Source organism: Pituophis catenifer, unplaced genomic scaffold, assembly GCF_029215685.1.
Source record: "Pituophis catenifer annectens isolate HBS135680 unplaced genomic scaffold, rPitCat1.0.hap2 SCAF_6, whole genome shotgun sequence".
Classification (NCBI taxonomy): domain Eukaryota; kingdom Metazoa; phylum Chordata; class Lepidosauria; order Squamata; family Colubridae; genus Pituophis; species Pituophis catenifer.
In genome coordinates this window covers 34,264,697-34,283,990 of record NW_027256886.1, presented here as the reverse complement: position 1 = coordinate 34,283,990, position 19,294 = coordinate 34,264,697, and the positions used below count along the sequence as shown (strand labels likewise).

The 19,294-nt window shown below is 37.4% G+C and overlaps 1 protein-coding gene across 2 annotated transcripts in view; it reads right to left on the bottom strand.

Annotated features, from left to right (window-relative positions):
- Positions 1 to 6,720: 6,720 nt before the first annotated feature.
- The window catches only part of CAB39 (calcium binding protein 39), a 36,199-nt gene continuing 23,625 nt past the window's right edge, over positions 6,721 to 19,294 (bottom strand). For both annotated transcript variants that reach the window (XM_070945766.1, XM_070945767.1), the window contains exons 4-9: positions 16,874 to 16,992; positions 12,475 to 12,643; positions 11,557 to 11,616; positions 10,877 to 10,942; positions 10,155 to 10,298; positions 6,721 to 9,437 (exon numbers count right to left, since the gene is read on the bottom strand). In XM_070945766.1, the coding sequence (XP_070801867.1) occupies positions 9,249 to 9,437; positions 10,155 to 10,298; positions 10,877 to 10,942; positions 11,557 to 11,616; positions 12,475 to 12,643; positions 16,874 to 16,992 (747 nt within the window). In that variant the 3' untranslated portion in view covers positions 6,721 to 9,248. The remainder of the gene's footprint in view (positions 9,438 to 10,154; positions 10,299 to 10,876; positions 10,943 to 11,556; positions 11,617 to 12,474; positions 12,644 to 16,873; positions 16,993 to 19,294) is intronic.

Below are 19,294 nucleotides of genomic sequence, written 5' to 3'. Positions count from 1 at the left end.
GGTTTTCATTGGCGAAGCCTGACGCTCTCTTTGCAGAAGCCCAGCCTTTTTGATTGCAAGTGGGCCGACTGTGGAAGGCTCACCTCGCACGTGCTAAAAAAAAAACTCAGGACTTTTTGCACGTGGGTCACAAATCTCTCCTTAATTTTACCCGGAATGAATCTGTAGAGATTCTCAAGTCATCCAGGACATGGTTGTCCCAAAGGTGCTTTTTTTCAGGAGGCAACTGAACTTCCTTGTTTTTTTTTTCTTTTGAAGAACGTTTAGCTTCTCATCCAAGAAGCTTCTTCAGCTCTGATAGGATAGTGGGGAATGGAAGGATTTATATTCCTTGCAGACCGCTGGTCCTTTGCATCCTTTTAGGGGGTCTTTGAAGCACTTGGAGGTTTATCTGCGTACTCAGGGTCGCCCAAGTATTTCCATTCCCCACTATCCTGAAGAAGTTTCTTGGATCTTCAAAAGAAAAAAGAAAGTCCAGTTGCCTCCTGAAAAAAGCACCTTTGGGACAACCATGACCTGGATGACTGAGAATTTCTACAGACTTTTAGCTATACAATTTGGGATGAACACCTGTGGAATGGCGTGGGAGTAGGAGTGGATTTCCAGAGAAAAAAATTGCACACTACAGGAACCAGGAGCACTACTCAGGTGACCCTGAGGACCCAGATAAACCTCCAAGCATTTATCTGTGTCCTCAGGGTCCTAAAAAGATGCAGGCAAAGAGCCTGTACTACAGTGGACTAAAGCACTGTTATTAACATCTGCTGCTTGCAATTACTGCAAGTTCAAATCTCACCAGGCTCAAGGTTGACTCAGCCTTCCATCCTTTCAAAGGTAGGTGAAATGAGGACCCAGATTGTGGGGGCAATAAGCTGACTTTGTATAAATATGCAAAAGTATGAAGGCTATTGCTTAACGCATTGTAAGCCGCCCTGAGTCTCCGGAGAAGGGCGGCATATAACTTAAAGCAAAAATAAAAAATGACCAGCTATCTGCAAGGAATATCAATCCTTCCATTCCCTACTATCCTGTCAGAGCTGAAGAAGTTTCACGTCTACCTGGAATGTTTGAACACAGGGTGGAATCTCTCGTGAGTAAAAGCTACTTGAAATCTGACAATCCACCTATAAGAGGATTAATAAAATCCAGTAAAATTTATTTCGGGATAAAAACCAGCTATCTAGAAACTCAGTCTAATTGACAGTCGGAATTCCAGAACATAAAAAGGCCAGCCTGTTCTTTTTATTAAAACACTATTATTTTTTTGCTGCTTGTATACTCACCAGTCATCTATATATTACTAAACTGCTATTATTACTACTTACTAGCTTAATGGAAGGGGAGGGGGGAATTGGAATTGATGGCTAACTATTTATTTCCTTACCAATTTCATATGCTGCTCATCTTGCAGTTCAAGGAGACTGAGCAGTTTACAATGTAATAAAACGTATGGATGTTAAAAACCATTATAAATGAAAACAGGTTAAAATTACAGAAGTTTAAAACAAAAAAAATCAAGGGTGGAGTGGAGAGGTGGTAGTGACTTCTCTGTTATTATATTACCCACCTCCAACCAAGAGCTTTTTCAGGGCCCCATGCCAACCAACCAGCATAGCCAAGTTTTAATGCATTTACTGAAGGCCAGAAAGGTGGGGGGTAGCCTTCACTTCCCGTGGCAAGATGTTCCAAAGGTTGGGGGGATTTTAACAGAAAGGATTCTTCACCAGGACCCCTCCAGCTGCAATTTCTTGGCTGATGGGATCAGCAGCAAATCTCTTGCCAGCATTAGTGGGTGGGCCAGTCCCATTTAGGCAAGACAGCTCCTCAGGTATCCTGGACCTATGCCATAAAGGGCTTTAAAGGTAATGACCAAATATCTTGAATTGGACCCAGAAGCAAAGCTGCAGCCAGGGCAGTCCGTGTAACAATGGTGTTATACATGCCACCCTAGGGATTCCAAAAGTGTTCATGCTGCTGCATTCTGGACCAATTGTGGCTTCTGAATACTCTTCAAAGGGATGCAGTGGCTCAGTGGCTAAGATGCTGAGTTTGTCGATCAGGTCGGCAGTTCAGTGGTTCGAATCCCTAGTGCCACGTAATGGGGTGAGCTCCCGTTACTTGTCCCAGCTTCTGTCAACCTAGCAGTTAAAAAGCACGTAAAAATTTTAAGTAGAAAAATAGGGATTACTTTGATGGGAAGATAACAGTGCTCCGTGCACCTTCGGCATTTAGTCATGCCGGCCACATGACCACAGAAACATCTTCGGACAGCGCTGGCTCTTCGGTTTAGAAACGGAGATGAGCACCGCCCCTACAGCCGGAAACAACAGGCTAAGGAACATAGCCAGGTTTTTAGGGCCTTACAAAAGGTTAATAAGATTGGAGCCATTCTAATCTTGAATGAGAGAATATTTCCATACTGATGGTTAAGAAAGATGTCCGATGAAAACCATTTTAATACTCAATAATAATTCATTTCAGCATTATTGAATTCAACATTCAGATTTTCTGAACATTCTGAACATTTTCAACATTCATATTTTAATTTGCACATAATTATTTTCAATGTTTGTATAACAATGATTCATGTAATAGCCATGGGCATCAATAATCAGGATTCAATGAGGAAACTTGAGGAAATATGCATATGAAATATGGGACATAAGTACATATATAGTTGGTATTGTGTCTTTATTGCAAAAGTGTCATTTTTCTATTATTATGACTTGCTGGAGAGAAAGCAAATACAAATCCGTAATCCATTATTTTAAATCTGAAATAGTTTTTAATTCTGAACAGTTATCCTGTTTGTTGTCTCCTCAGTTGCAATATTGGCAACTACTGAGTATCCCGTTTGTGTCAAAATCAGTTGCTACATCTGCTAATATTGATTGCAGATGTCTATGGAAATTCTCAATCATCCAGATCATGATTGTGCCAAAGGTGCTTGAATGAAAAGCAAAACGTTTTTCAAGGAAAAAACAAAGTCCAGTTGCCCTTTGAAAAGCACTTTTGGGACATTGATTGCAGATATAATCTCAGCTCTTCTGCTCACAAAAAACTTTCATTATATACCAGTTAAATCTACTTTCTATTGGGTCTTTATTCAAATTATTACTAGGTCTCATATAAATAACTCTTTTTTTCAAAGCTTGAATTAAAAAAAAGTTTATTAATTTTTAGTCATTGCTGATTTCTACAGTTGTTAAGAGACTTTAAAGGAATCAACTTAAGACTCTTGAACCTGTAGCCTACTTTGATATTTAAAAAATCAAAACTGTTTTCCTACGTATTTATGAGAACTTTGGGACAACATGCAGGAATGGGTGCTTTTGTAAATCAAGAGGTCACCTTTAAAAAAATCTGCAATTACCCCAGTTGCATCTTAGAAAAATAATATAACAGACAATTCTATCTATTGGGACACTTCGGGGAATGTTTAATAAGATTGTGGGCCACATCTTGCTATTAGAAATGTAAGTCAAAAGTTGAACATGGCTTGGATTTGTCCAGTTACCATATTTTGGAGTAAAGCTATAGAAGTATTAATATGACTTCTAAATCATTGTTGCTGATTAAGAACGCACATGTATTGCTTTACTATATCTCCAGCATTTAGAATATGTAGTGGACTAAAAGTGTACAGAAACTGGACAAACGTACTAAGTTATGCAACACTGGAAGAACAAATTTACCCCTGACTTCTATCAATAGAATGCTAATGTATGTGGTCTGTCAGTATTTGAACTGGGTTTGTGGTTCTTTTTTTAAAAAACAATGAGCAATAAAGAACAATCAAGCAATCTGCTCACTTTGTTTGGAGTGTTTTCTTATGAGAAAATTTTCCAGACTCTTATTCCCCTTTCTTTTCTTTGTATGTATGCGTGGCTAGGAATAAAATTTTATTGTACATTATTTAGTAAACTCTATATATCTTAATTTTTTTCTCAATGATTTTTTTTAAATGTAAGGGTTCAAGATATTCTTCAGCTGATCAATCAATTAACAAGTTCTAGTTTATTACTAGTTGCTCAATTTACAAAGCAAGAGCTCCTCTAGTGATGAGATACTTGCACTGGAATCTGTATTTTTATTTTTGTAGGATTGCAATTCTGTGCACACATATACCAGAATAATTCTCACTGAATACAGTGGTTTTTGCTTCAGAGTAAACAAGCAGACTGAATCACTAACAGTGTGGTCTACTCTGAGAATTCTAGAGAGGAGCATGAAAATAAACTTAATTTTTGGAGAAAACAGTTCAACACGTCCTTCAAATGTGGTGGCTCAACCACATGTTCTTCGGCTGGGATAAAATCTAGTTGGTGAGAAATGACACATTCCAGTTTCTATGGCAGCCAGTTTCATTGTCTAGGTGACAAATCAAATATATAAAGGCAACTGAACTACCAGGCAATAAATTCAACAAAGTTTGCTAAAATGTTTCAAAATACAAAGTTCATTTCTGGACTTAATATGTAAAATACTATAATTAAAAACAGATATTTCTGGTTAACTTGGAATAACTCCTGTGGAAAATCTAATTTTGCTACTATACTAACTTCACATTATTGCCTTTATTTGTTCTCAAATATCCTCAGCTTAGAGCCTTAGATACGTATGCACAAGACTAGTATTTATTATTATTCATTTCATTCATTTCATTCATTTCATTCATTTCATTCATTTCATTCATTTCATTCATTTCATTCAATTCAATTCAGTCAAATCAAATCAGTCAAAATCAAGTGACTCTAGGCGACTTACAATTCTAAAATTATAAAACAATAAAAACATCCAAAAAGTAAATTAAGTACAAAAAGCACCAATGACGATGAATCAACTAATAGTAAAGCCAAGCAATAGGGTCCTTAACACTCTCTGAGCTCCAGGCCCTTCTAAAAAGTTTTTAAAACTTTGCAAAAAGCCAAAGGGGCCATTCTACTTTCTGAGGGGAGAATATTTATTTATTTATTTATTGGTTCGATTTATATGCTGCCCTTCTCCGGAGACTCAGGCGGCTTACAATGCGTTAAGCAATAGCCTTCATACTTTTGTATATGCCTGCTTAGTAGGGCTTTCGGCCCCCCCCCAAGCGGTGTTCTTTTTTATACACAGTCAGCTTATTGCCCCACAATCCGGGTCCTCATTTTACCTACCTCGGAAGGATGGAAGGCTGAGTCAACCTTGAGCCTGGTGAGATTTGAACTCGCAGTAATTGCAGGAAGCTGGCAGTTAAGTGCTATTTAACAGCACTTTAGTCCACTGCTCCACCATAGTCCATAAGGCAAAGGCCTTATGGCAGGAGCAACAGCAGGCTAGCATAAAATATGGTTATCATTGTCTCTGATAGACCTACAGCAGCTGGACCAGAGTTCCAAATCTTTCTATGCTGAAAACATGGCTGTTCTGATAAAATGACTGCTTCAGTACCACTTCATTTAGCCTTCCAGATGTTTCTCTACTAGAATTTTTTAGCATTTAGCATTTAGTTTTATATACCACTTTACAGTGCTTTACAGCCCTCTCTAAGCAGTTTACAGAGTCAGCATATTGCCCCAAACAATCTGGTCCTCATTTTACCAACCTTGGAAGGATGGAAGATTGAGTCAACCTTCAGCCTGGTGAGATTCGAACTGCCAAATTGCAGGCAGCCAGCAGTCAGCAGAAGTAGCTTGCAGTACTGCATTCTAACCACTGCATCACTACGCTTTTTCCTGGTCAGGGAAACATATTAAGAAAAACATTGCACTGTAGACCCCTTTTTCAGAATGCCTTCAAAATTTAGTGTCATTGTAACTTCAAACAGTCAGTCAAGGACTACCTGTAATTTAATAGATAGTGGTAAAGCATGAATTGGTTATTTTATGGTAGATTTGGTTTCAATGGTAAAACTGATACAATCATATATCCATTGCATGTCTTATCTATTCACCTCATTCTGATTTAAGTTTATAACTAGAAGCTCTGCCAGCTTCTAGTTATAATGCATTTTATTTTGATTCTACTGGGAGCAGCGACAAAAGAAGATTCAAGACTAGATCAAGAATCTTGCAAAAATTAGGGAATGTTATTTTTATAAATATGATATTTTAAGATGTACGAAAGTCTGTATTCTAACATTTCAGTTGTTTCAAAGACAAAAATGTGTGTGATGAACAAGAGTAATATCATAATTTTAATACACTTTTGTATAAGATCCAGCAGAAAGTTTTTGGGGGTGGGGAGGGAACAAGGACTTTTATTAGTGCTACAGATCTACGTTTTTTTTTTAAATTGCATAAAGCTTTTTAACAGTGAGTATATCTTTAGGAGGAAGGAAGTACTACTCTTACAGAAAATTGATATATGGAGTCTGCCTAAGTAATTGTTAATGAATTCCAAAACCATTTATGATATGGCATAGATTTATATATAATATTCAATGGCAATTCTACTCTAAATAGTGATAATCTCTTCAAGGAAATTTAGTAGCAGGAAAATTGCTGATGCCTTACTATTCTCAACATCTTCACCTATAAATAGTTGTTTGGATACTTTAGAGAAAACAATGACAGTAAAACAGATATAACCGCAAATTTGTCCTATAAAAAATAGTTTTTTAAAAAACTTACAAATACATTTGACCATTTTTATTAGCAAGATCAAAATTTAACCTAAGATAGTTTTTAAGAACTCTAACAACATTGTAGACCATGAATAGAACAGCTGGTAAATATGTCTGGTTGAATATTATTTATTTACTTGTATGAAAATTTTAAATACATGGCCAATGTTTTACAAGAAGCAGAATACTTCTTAGGAAAAATACTCATTTTTGGGTGAACCTTCTTCTTGATACATATTATAGCACGCAATTTGTGTTTCTTCAAAATTTTATTTCAATTTAAATTAAGGGGCCAGCCAGATCTTCTAATAAGAAATGCATTCATTTGAAGAAATGCTTTCATGGAAGTAAATTTACAATTGTACAGAGTTAGAAAAAAACCCCAAAAATCACATTAAATAACTTTTAGTAATATCTTTAAGCCTTCACACAGATAAGAAACCATTTCCAGTACAATAGTTTTTAATATGAATAGCACATCAAATGGTCTTAAATACAACTTTTTTTTGAAAGCCAACACTTCAAGGATTAATGTTTTTTTAAAGTATAGCCTTTTGTCCCATGCCAAATAATAGAGAAGCAAAATCAATATCCAGATCCACCTTTTAACTTTCATATATCTATTTTGATAGATGTGTGTGTACACACACACATACACACACATATATAGATATATAGATATACACACACACAGATATACAACTTTTAGCATGTCTATATTTTTTTTTTCTAAAAGTGGAAGCCTTATGCATAATGGAGAATAACTTGCCACCTAATATTTCCTTGTCTTAGCTATACTAAACCAAAATATAAAAAAGGACAGAGTACTGTACTGATCTATAATATTATCACCTCCATGGTTGTTTTTGCTTGTCTATATAAATGATTCAATAGAGGATTATGATTTTTTTCAGTAGATATTACAGACCATTTTGGAAAAGACAAATGGCTTATGACTGCTGAAAGAAACATAGGTATATATATCCAACATTATCAGAATCCTATTTGCTGGACTTTATTCCAACTTCCATCATGAAGGCTTTGAAAATTAGCTAAAATGTCAATCAGCAAATTAATCATTTGTAAAATAATTTAATCATATAGATGCTAGAAAACAATAAATAATTGTATAGCATTTTCAGCCAGATTCAATCATGCGGAATTTGAACTTTCATACTCCCAATTCAAAAAGTTGGCTGGTTGTGATCTCAGTTCTACTATTATGAATAGATAAGATTTTGATAACATACTTTAGATATATCTAGCATTTTGTTATGATCACAGTAACAAAAAGTGGTGCAAAATCAGTCTTTAAAAAAAATAAATACTGATAGTTTGCAGCATTAAGGAACAGGATATTGACACTAGGACAGTTATGAAAATTATGGTTGTTGAAGGGAAAATATAAGTTAAATACAACACAACTATTATACTAACGATATGAAAAGAGAGATTCTCTTTATACCCACATGAAAAACAAATCTGAATTAATTTAGCATAATCTTTATAATTTACAATTGGCCAAACACAGCACTAATATAAATGGAGAAGGCCAACATTGAGGAATACAGGTTTAGTGGGCTCCAGAGCTATATTTTAGTCTACTTTAACTGATGGCACTGCATTATACTTGCAAATACAGAAAAATGGATTCTTTTTAATGCTGCAGTATTTAAGAAGTGTGAAATCAGTATTTTCATGTGATCCAAAGTATCATTTTACATGAGCTTTCATTTTTCAAAACTCAGTATCAGTATCAGATAAAAGTTACAGACTAATACATTAACATTCCTCTGCTGTACAAATTAAATCATTTTTAAAGAAATGAGCAGCGTAGGAGTTATATACAGAAGAAAACAAGCATTGTTGAAATGAAACACAAAGTGTCACTGCTAAGCTCTATTGTCTGAAACACAATTTGAAGTAAAATTAACAAAAATTCTTATAATGTATTTCCAAGTCTACATCTCAATTCTCAGAAAATCACTCTCAAAAACAAACTATAAAGCAACGAAAGGCATATATACATTTTCCTCATGAACTCTGAGATGTCATTCTTAGAAGTTGCTAAGTTTCAGTATCAATTTTATTTGCAAGACAACTGTTCATCCCAGAAAGCTCACATCTTAGATACATTTCCCCTTTGATTACAATTAAAGCACTGCACATTTTTTTAAAAAAATCAAGGCATATAATCTTATACTATGGTGCCAAATATGCACAGATCACATTGTGCTCGCATCTCATACAAGGTTAAGTGCAAACATGGATTGAATCAGATTTTCTAGCATGCACCCTGTCATAAACTAGTCTAATACCTTCTCTCCTATCTCAAACTATCTTATATGTTTGTTTCATGAACCAATAATCTTTCCCATCCCACCCCCACCCTGGACTTCTAAAAACAAGCGGTGTGCTTGAATTCAGACACAAATATCAAGAAAGTCCACATTGTGCAAGAAAGCAGCAGCTAGGTTTGTCAACTCGGACTAAAAAAATAAAGAGAAGAAAAAACAAACAAACTGTTCACTGAACAGCGGTTAGCAGTAATGTTCCTCATGAAGTGATAAGAGTGCCTGATGCTGAATATCTAACAGCAAATGCTGAATTTGGATTTAATATTTTAGGGGTTTATAGAAGATTAGGCTTCTTGTTGTGCTGGTCTTTTCAAATCCCTGATCTGTTTAACTAAATAGGTCTTCTCATCGTTAAATTGTTCATCCTCGGTCCTGTCGTTCTGAAACTTGCTGAGAAACTCAATAAGTTTGGTCTGGTTCTTTAAGAGAATATCTAATATAGGTTGCGTCTTGTTAGGATTGGCTACAAACACCTGCAATACAATTTTCAGAAAAATTAAAATCAGATTGTATTAGAAAATATTAACAGAAGAATAAGTTTTTCTCTATATAATGCATGAAATTTACAAGCAATGTACCATATGTAATCCATGCATAAGAATTTGTCAGAATCACAATTACACTATGTAGGCAGTGTTTCCATTTTTTTTTCTTTTAATGACCCTGTAATCTCTTGCATTGGGTGGGGAGCTGAGCGTTTACTGACCCTACACGGTGTTGGGAGCAGATATTTTCTCTTTGAGGCCAGAGAGTGAAATATCTGCTGCTACTTAGGATCAATTTCACAGCTTTCTGATTGTGAGGCAAGAGCTCTACCTCTAGACCACCTGCTGCTCTTTAGGCAGTGTTTCCAATGATTTTTCCAAATTGGGAAGTAGATCAAATATCCACAAAAAGCCTAGCAAAATACAAAAAAACTCCATTTAAAAGTTCTATAAATAGGCTGAATTTAAGAAACTAAAATCAGCATTTAGGTATTTATTTTCACAAGCAATAAATGTATTCATACCATAGTTTAGATCTGTGATGCTGAATTAAAAAAAAATAAGAATAATTACATGGATTTATTAATTGCTGACTATGTGTATACTATGATTCTGAAAAAAATATCCCTGGCTCCCTCCCTTTCCCATTTATTCAAATCTTACTAGACAACTTTGTATTATACGGTGATTGTAAATCAGCATTACCTTAAAGACGTGGAAGGCCTCAAACTGAATGTTGCGACTTTTGTCCCTTAAAAGATTCATCATTAGCTTGAGATTTTCAGGTTTACTGATGTATTTTGTCATAATTGTGAAGTTGTGTCTATCCAGTAGCAATTCACCAAGTAGCTACAGCAATAAACAAACAGGATTGTTTTTTCACAAGGACTATAAAGCACAGAAGTTTCAATAGTTAACAGAGCTAATGGTTGTATTTCCCCTTGCACAATTGTTATTTTCAAAAGATTAGTGATATTAGACTAATTTACTATTATACCCTATTCTCTGCCATGTAAACTGTTAAAATTATCTGGATTCATTCCAAAAATCTTTTAAAAAATGGAGGTCACCATAGCCTTATGGACCATAATTGTCAAATGGAAGGACAAAGAACAAATATGGAAGCCTTCTTCCAGATTAGACCAGAGATGCAAGAAGTGGGAGAAAATGGCAAAACAATCTTTTTAGTACTTCTGCTACCAATTAAAAAAAATGAGTAGTGTTTATAGTAAAAAGGAGAAATGTATATTATATCCTTAAAGCTTTAGTTATTATTTGCTGGCAAAGAATACTTGTAGAATTGGTATTAACAAGTTACATATATAACTACAAATTGCCTAAAATTCAGAATTCTCCTGACACTTTTTATTTTAATGTAGAAGAACAGAATAACTAAATCATCTTATAGCAGTGATTTTTTTTTTTACCTTAAGTGACTGTCGTTTTGTTACATAATTTTCTGAGTGGAGCAATTTTTCATATTCACTGAAGAACTGGATAGAAAAAAATAATAATCATGGCTTTTCCAATCAACAGAATGATCCCAAGTGACCCATTTAATTAGAAATAATAAAAACAAAGAGAACTGGATGCGAATCATAGAAATTGAATTCCAATGCATTTAGACTGTTCTAATTGTTTTTTTAGCATTTTTCTTGTACTACCTACACAAAACATCTGAATAAGTATTCTGCAGCTGACAGAATGGAGTTTTCAGTTAATTCTTTAGGCATACTTGAGTTTATAAACAACCAACTTTATATTTTTATCATTAGCTATGGCCAGTAGATGGAGCAAGGTTGTCATATATACTTCTCTGATTAGCATGACTACCAGGAATGGCAACATAGTGAGAGTATGTTGTTTGCTTCTTACAAAAACAATTTTATTCTTAGCATTTTTAAAACAACTACAAAAAATTCCTGTCCAAGTTTAAGAAAAACCCTTACATCACAGGTTCAACTTGTATTGCTACAATAAACCAGAAAATGCTGAAAATAAAAATATTTGACTAGACAGGAACTGTTTCATTGTTTTTCACTCTCTTATTTTGTGATTATTCTGATAGTTGAAAAAAAAATTATAACAAAGAAATAAAAATACATACCCTATCATAATGCTGTTCCAAAAATTCTGCACTCAGCAATTTGTGCCTTGTAAGTAAATCCTTAAAATAAGAAAATATACTGTTACTTAAAGATATTCCCTCTCCTTTTCTATAATTTCAGGATGTCTGAAAGCAATTTTTAACATACAGGTAGTCCTCAACTTATGACCACAATTGAGCCCAAAATTTATATTGCTAAGCGAGACATTTGTTAAGTGAGTTTTGCCCCATTTTACAATCTTTTTTGTCACAATTGTTAAGTGAATCACTGCAGTTGCTAAGTTAGGGACATGATTATTAAGTGAACCTGGCTTCCCCACTGACTTGTGAGATGATCACATGATCCCAGGACACTGCAGGAGTCATAAATATGAAATAGTTGCCAATCGCCTGAATTTTGATCATCTAACTATGGGGATGCTGCAACAATCCTAAGTGCGAAAAATGGTCATAAGTCACTGTCTACAGTGTCGTCGTAAATTTGAATGGTCACTAAAAAACTGTTGTAAGAAAGACTATCTGAATTCTTTTCCGTTTAGTTAATTATTTATATGCCTCATAACTCAGTTGAAGCTTTCATCTATTTTGAAGAAAATTAGTACAGCCATAATTTCTGTGCCATTTTTACTTGAGCAGGGATGGAGAACCTGAAGTCACTCCCGCCTCAATATTACCAAGTTGGTAATTCCTATTAAACTTCATTATTATGTTGCTGGAATTCAACAGCTGAAATGCTGCATGTTGTTGTTTATCTCTTTTTTTTAAAGAGTGGTGTACATTTTAATATTGGTTTTATTTTTGCAATTTTAATAATGTTATTTTGTGGCTGTCTGGTTGATTCTTTGATATATTTTCCAAAATGAACTACAGCAGTTATGATATAAATTTTTAAATGTTGTCGAATATAAACAATACAACCTTGAAAGTGGCAAATGCATCTGAAGCAATGTCAAATGTTGACATTTCCACATATCTGAAGAAGTCGTAAAACTGTTCTGACCACAAGATTATTTTCGCTAGTGGTTCATGTCTGATGCATTCTCTTAACATGATTCCACAATTCAGAGCAATTTCTGGAGATTCATACCTGTTTAAGTAAAAAATATAGTATCAATAAAACAGGCATACAGTCAGAGCAGATTATTAATGTATGTTCTAAATCACCTACTAAAAACGTAAGTTCATATTTACTGGAACAACACTTCTGTTGCATGAATGTCTGTATGTTCAGACAGATATCCCTCCTAGTTTTTCATTTATCTTGTAAATGGACAGGCTTCATACATGGAAACAGTACCAGATAAATGCTATGAAAACAGCAAGCAAGTTGTCAATGTTCAAATATTATAAAGGGGCAACAGCAATTGAAAAAAATAGTCATGAAAGTTTATTGTGGCACCTTGTACAGCTTCTAACTCGGTTTTTTTTAATCTTTGATGATAGGGATTTACAAGCAAAAACTCTTGATTTTTTAAGATAATTTTTCTGAAAAAGTACAATCTGATTTTCTGAGTGAAGTTCATTATCATAAATGTTGATAGGTATGTTAGCATAAAACTAAGACTGAAGCCATGGTCAGGGATGTCTTTACCAATTTCACATTATTAGAGATAATAATTGAGAGCAAGTTAGGTGTCGTGGTTTAAGGTGCTGGTCTAGAAACTGGGATATTGTGAATTCTGGTCCCACCTTAGGCATGAAAGCCAGCTGAGTGGCTTTGAGTCAGTCATTCTCTCTTAACCCAACACACCTCACAAGATTGTTATTGAGAAAATAGGAGGAGGGAAGAATATTGGATATGTTTGCTGCCTTGAGTTATTTATAAAAATAATAAAGGTGGATGAATAGCAAATACAAAATATAAAGAAATAAAATTAGCAGGCTAATCATCTTTGTCATTCCTGCCTTCAGAATCCATTGTTAAACAATAAGTTTTCAATATTTGGGAGGCTATGGATACAACTGGAGCTTGGAAGAAAAAACCATTCTGAGTAGAAAATGTTTTATGTAACCCTTTTTATACAGGTTATGTGTACTTTTTTTCCTTTTCTCTTTTTCATCTTTTGCTAGCTTACTCTCCTCGATCACTGCTTTTGCCAAGGTATTTTTTTTTTTAGCAAAGCTCTGTCATGTAGCTATGTCAACCATACCACTCAGTCATTTAGCAAAGAAAGACTCCTGGCCATTTGTTTTTGCCAAGATTATACTTTACTGAAGCTTAAGTGGTTACAAAAGTAGAGTAACCTGAATCTGAGGTTTTCTGTGGAAATAATACAAAGTAAATTTTCCTCTCCTCGTCTTTGGCCATCCCCCAGTTATCTTAAATGTCCAATTAGATGCTTGTATATTGTTTAGGACAGGGGTCACCAACCTTTCGGACCTCAGGACCACTAAATTCATAATTTTAAATCCTGCGGACCACTAATATGATCTGCCTAATGACCGGCTAGGTGGGGGTGGCTAGGTGGTTATGTGACTGGGTGGGCGTAGCCAACTCGATGTCACTCACATCGAGGGATGCTTCACCAGCGTCTACTCGCCCCTCCCCTCCCAGCCACTCCTTGCTTCCCTGCCTGGGCTCCTTAGCGCTCCAACAGGAAGACGTTGTTGGAGCTAAGCAGCCACCACAAAAAAGAGTTGGCAAAACAGTTCAGTTCAAATTGGATCTGACCGAGGAGGTGGCTCAGTAGAAGCACCTCACTGAGGACTACGAGCATAGGCCTTCAAAGCAGAGCGAAGACCTGCAGGAGTGCAAGGCCAGGTACCGGCGCCTGGAGGCTCAGCGGGCTGAGATTGTCAGCCAGTTCCAGGCCATGATCCAGTCCCACTGGAACAAGGTCCTCTGGCTCTTTGCCACCAGAGGCACTTCCCTCCAGCCTTTACCCAAAGCCCTGGCACCAGGAGGCCAAAGCAGACCCCAAGTTGGAATTTCTGCTCCCCTCCGACCCATATAAAAAGACCCTGAAGGGGGAGATTCTCTGCAGCAACACAAACGTTCACTGCAGGTATTCATCCCAGGGGCCTTGGTTTGAGGACCCCTGATTTAGTGCAACATAAAAAATACAAATAATTTTTCTGCGGACCACCAAAATTTTCTCACAGACCACCAGTGATCCACAGACCACCAGTTGGTGACCGCTAGTTTAGGAAACAGGTTTTCAATTCCCAGCTCTGTATATTGATAGTTGACCTTGGCTGGCTGAAACTTCTCACAAAGTTCAGCTGGGCTTCCACCCCTCCCTTTTTCCTTACATTCCAATCTTTCCCTCTCCATCATCCCCCACCCCCATTGCTAATGTCAGGCTCATGAAGCTTAGATAGGAGTGATGTAGCCATGACAACTTCACCTTTCTCTTTTTTTCAAAGAATATTCTGGGTGTACATAAAGTTCAAGGGATTCTGGGCAAGGGAAGGGATTTGCCAACTGCTAGGGGCTTCAGTGTAAATTCAAAGAAGAACCAAGGGACACAATGGAGTCCAAACATTTGCTATTTTTACATTCATATTAGAAGTCCCTATAGAGTGAGATTTCAAAATGCATTCATGAATGGAATTCCAAGAATACAATCATACTCCAAATAATATCCAGACTTCCATTACACATGTGCTGGTTTCACTGGCAAAGTCCTAAGTAATTTACAGCTTAATTATATGACCTTAAAATTTGGTGGAATTTTGGTGTATTATTTATTTGCTATGTTTGAATGAAAAAGCAACATTTTGTAAGTTTTGAATGCATCGTGTTTGTTGCTTATGTGTTGAGTAAGAAGCAAACGATGGTCAAAAGAAATAAGTACTTTTCTGTTTACAAATTATTCTGTTATTTCTCACATTGCTTAACTGTTTTTTAAATGACAGGAAGAGATTTCATTTCCCCCAGACGTGGGGAAAAACAATTATAAATATCCCTCTGTGCTAAACAGCAACAATACTTCACTGTTCATTAATTTGTTGAAAGGTTTCACATTTGTTTGTGACTGCGAACACAAATGAAGCATGATGCTCCAATATATTAATGCACATGATATAAGCAGAGGAAATAGCAATCTGGTGGGGAACATACACAATGAGTTGTTCTTTATTTGAGAAAACTGAACCAATAATTCATCATTACTACAAGGCTATGAATTGTGTATCAAGAAACACAGAGCGCATTGTGTGGGAAGACTTCGGTCTACTTTGTGAATGATAAGCAAATGTTCAATGTTTAAGAGCCAATTTGCATACCAAGGTGACAAAATATGCAAACCCACAGACAAACTAATGAGAACAATTCCATACATCAAGACTACTTATGAAGATACATACTGAAAGAAAGTGAAGCTTATCTTTAAAATAAGACACTTTTGAGTATTCCTCTGCAGGGATATTTGACTCACGTCTTTTAAAGAAATCTTAAATCTACCTTCCATAAAATATGGTATGGAAGTTTTGTTTCTAAAACACTGACTATATTTTAAAAAAACAATGCTAAGCTACAGTTTAATGTGGTAAGAATTTCATAGAAGTACAGATTCAATTACTGCAAGTTCAAATCTCACCAGGCTCAAGGTTGACTCAGCCTTCCATCCTTTCGAGGTAGGTAAAATGAGGACCCGGTTTGTGGGGGCAATAAGCTGACTTTATATAAAAAAGAACACCGCTGGGGGGGGGCGAAAGCCCTACTAAGCAGGTATATACAAAAGTATGAAGGCTATTGCTTAACACATTGTAAGCCGCCTTGAGTCTCTGGAAAAGGGTGGCATATAAATCGAACCAATAAATAAATGAATAAATAAATTCTTCTATCTTGTCTTGCAGGAAAACTGAAAGTTTAAGTTGAAAACATATTGCCAGTATGTCTGCATTTCTCATTAATTTTAATTTAATATAATACCCCATTCTTTCATTATGGTTTATGGAAACAAGCCTCATTTCCACTAATCAGACTTAATAATATAGTTTACCCAGAGGTAAGATGACATAATAAATTGTGATTAACGACCAACAGATGCAAAAGTTTCCAAACTTCTCATTGTTATGCTTACAAGACTATTGGGAGAGTCCAATTTGGCAGAAACGGGCTTTTGTGTATAGTATGTTGGGAAGAAGGAGGTCCTTTAAGAAGTAATTGAAGTTCAGAATTTTCCAGCCACTGCAGATAATTACAGGAATACCAGCAGCTCTTTAGGTCTCTAAACTAGTTGACAGCAACCTTTATAATTACAACTAATTATTAAGGTAGAGATATTACAGCCCTACCCAGGTAGAAAATTAAATGTAAACTAGTTTACATGAGAAAAAAAAAATCATCTCATATTTACAATATAATACATACCCTTTTAACAGCATGAACAATATATTTTGCTGAGTGCAGATATATTCAACTGTGGGTGTTCTAGTACCAATTTGTCTTCTCAGAATATTGTTAAATATTTGAGCCACATCCTTTTTGCCCTATCAAAAATACAAAGTAGGATGTTATGTTGGTATATTACATAAAATGCAGTAATAACACTAAAAATATATAACTTCACTTTGTGTTTTAAACTAATTGATACTATTTTTATAAAATATATATTTTATAAATTAAATATATATTTTTATTCAATACTGAATAGCCAATATAATTAGTTTACAGCTACAAAGCTATATCAACTTTTTATTGCCTAATTTTTACCAAAACTAATTTCTGTATGCAGGATTTTATTTTCTCCAACAATAAAAAGCTTTAGCTATTGCTTTCAACTACAAAAGGAGCAATACCATCTGTGATTGTATGTGCTATAGAAGAATATTTCTATTTGCCATCAAGAATCCAACTTTTCCAATCATCATAGTTTACCCCATGTTCATCTTGACTAGCTCTAAATTTATTATTGGCACATCAAAATGGACGTTGTCTTACCTGAACGTCCCTTTTCTGGGCGCTGCGTACACTATCCATGCATGGGTTAATCCTTCAGTGCTTGGCAAACAACTGAGTGAAAACAAAAGACTTTTCCTCCCCTTTCCGGCTCCCAAGCCACGCCTCTGGTCCCATGATCCCCCAGTCTGAACGAAGGCGCAGCAGACAAGAATCCACACTATGAGTAACTTATAAACTCAACTTTATTAACTCAAATTAACGTAATGGAAAAAGAAACTAGTCTCAGTCATAAACAGGGGGCAGGCAGCCCTGACGGGCGGGATATGGATAGTGTACGCAGCGCCCAGAAAAGGGACGTTCAGGTAAGACAACGTCCATTTTCCTGTGCGCTGCTCCCACTATCCATGCATGGGATATACCCAAGCTTAAACTCCCTGGGTGGGAAGCTGACTGCCTCCAGAGTCCTCCTCCGTCAACACTTTCTGCAGTACTCTGCGGCCAAACGATGCCTCAGCCGAGTTGAATGCATCGATCTTGTAGTGGCGGATGAACGGTGTGAGGGACGACCACGTCGCAGCTCTGCAGATGTCCACGACCGAGGCTTGGGTGGCCCAGGCCGCCGTGGTGGCCGCGCTGCGAGTCGAGTGCGGTAGAATTCTGCCGGGGCCCGGTTTGGAGTTCAGGTCATATGCCAGGGCGATGCAGGCCTTGATCCATCTGCTGACCGTAGCTGCTGATATCTTCTGACCCCTGGACTTCGGGTTGAAGGAGACCAGGAGACCCTCAGTACGGCGGAAGGGAGCGGTCCGTCGGATGTAAGTGCGAATGGCGCGTCAAACGTCTAGGGTGTGCCACCTCTTTTCTCTGGGGTCATGAGGTGAGGGGCAGAAATCTGGCAGAATGAGCTCCTGGGCTCGGTGGAACCACGAGTTGACCTTCGGGATAAAGGCAGGATCCAGGCGTAGTGTCACGGTGGAGTCGTGGAAAATACACAAATCTTTGCGGACTGAAAGGGCCGCTAGCTCTGAGACTCTCCTCGCCGAGGTGATCGCCAGCAGGAAGGTCACCTTAAATGATAGGTACTTAAGAGAGCTCGAGTTTGGGGGCTCGAATGGGGGCCTGGTCAGCGCCCGTAAATCAAGAGGTAGATCCCATGAAGGGTAACGGTGTACTGTGGGGGGTCACAGGTTGGTGGCCCCATGCAGAAACTCCTTGATGCGCGGGTGGTGCGCGAGGGATTGGTACGGAGCGCATGCGATGACTGTTGACAACGCCGCTGTCTGTCTTTGTAGGGTTGCCGGGGCCAGGCCTTTGTCTAGGCCAGCTTGTAGGAACCGCAGAATGTCCCGAATAGTAGCTGATGTGGGGCCGATATGCTGGTGGGCGCTCCAGCGACAGAACCCCTGCCATGATGACTCGTAGATGCGGGTCGTAGACGGACGCCTAGCCGCCTGGATAGTGGCAACTACCTCGTCTGGCAGGTTATCCTTCTTCAGGATGACCCGTTCAAATGCCAAACAGCTAATTGCAGCCACTGGGGCTCTGGATGCGTGACTGCTCCTTGGCACAGAACGAGCTGCTGTGGTGGGATCACCCATGGCTGTTCCACGGACAGTGCCACCAGGTCGGCGAACCATGGTCTCCGGGGCCTGTTCGGGGCTACCAGGAGTAGGTCTGCTTTTTCTGCCAGTAGCTTTCGGATGAGACGCGGGAGCTGTGGGACTGCGTACAGGAGACCCTCAGGCCACCTGCAGCGCAGCGCATCATGGTCCTCCGCTTGCGGTGTCGGGTAGCGAGATATGAAGCGGGGGAGTTGAGCGTTGGCCGGGGTTGCGAAGAGGTCTACCACCGGGTTTCCGAAGCGCGAAGCGAGTTCTCGAAACAGCTGAG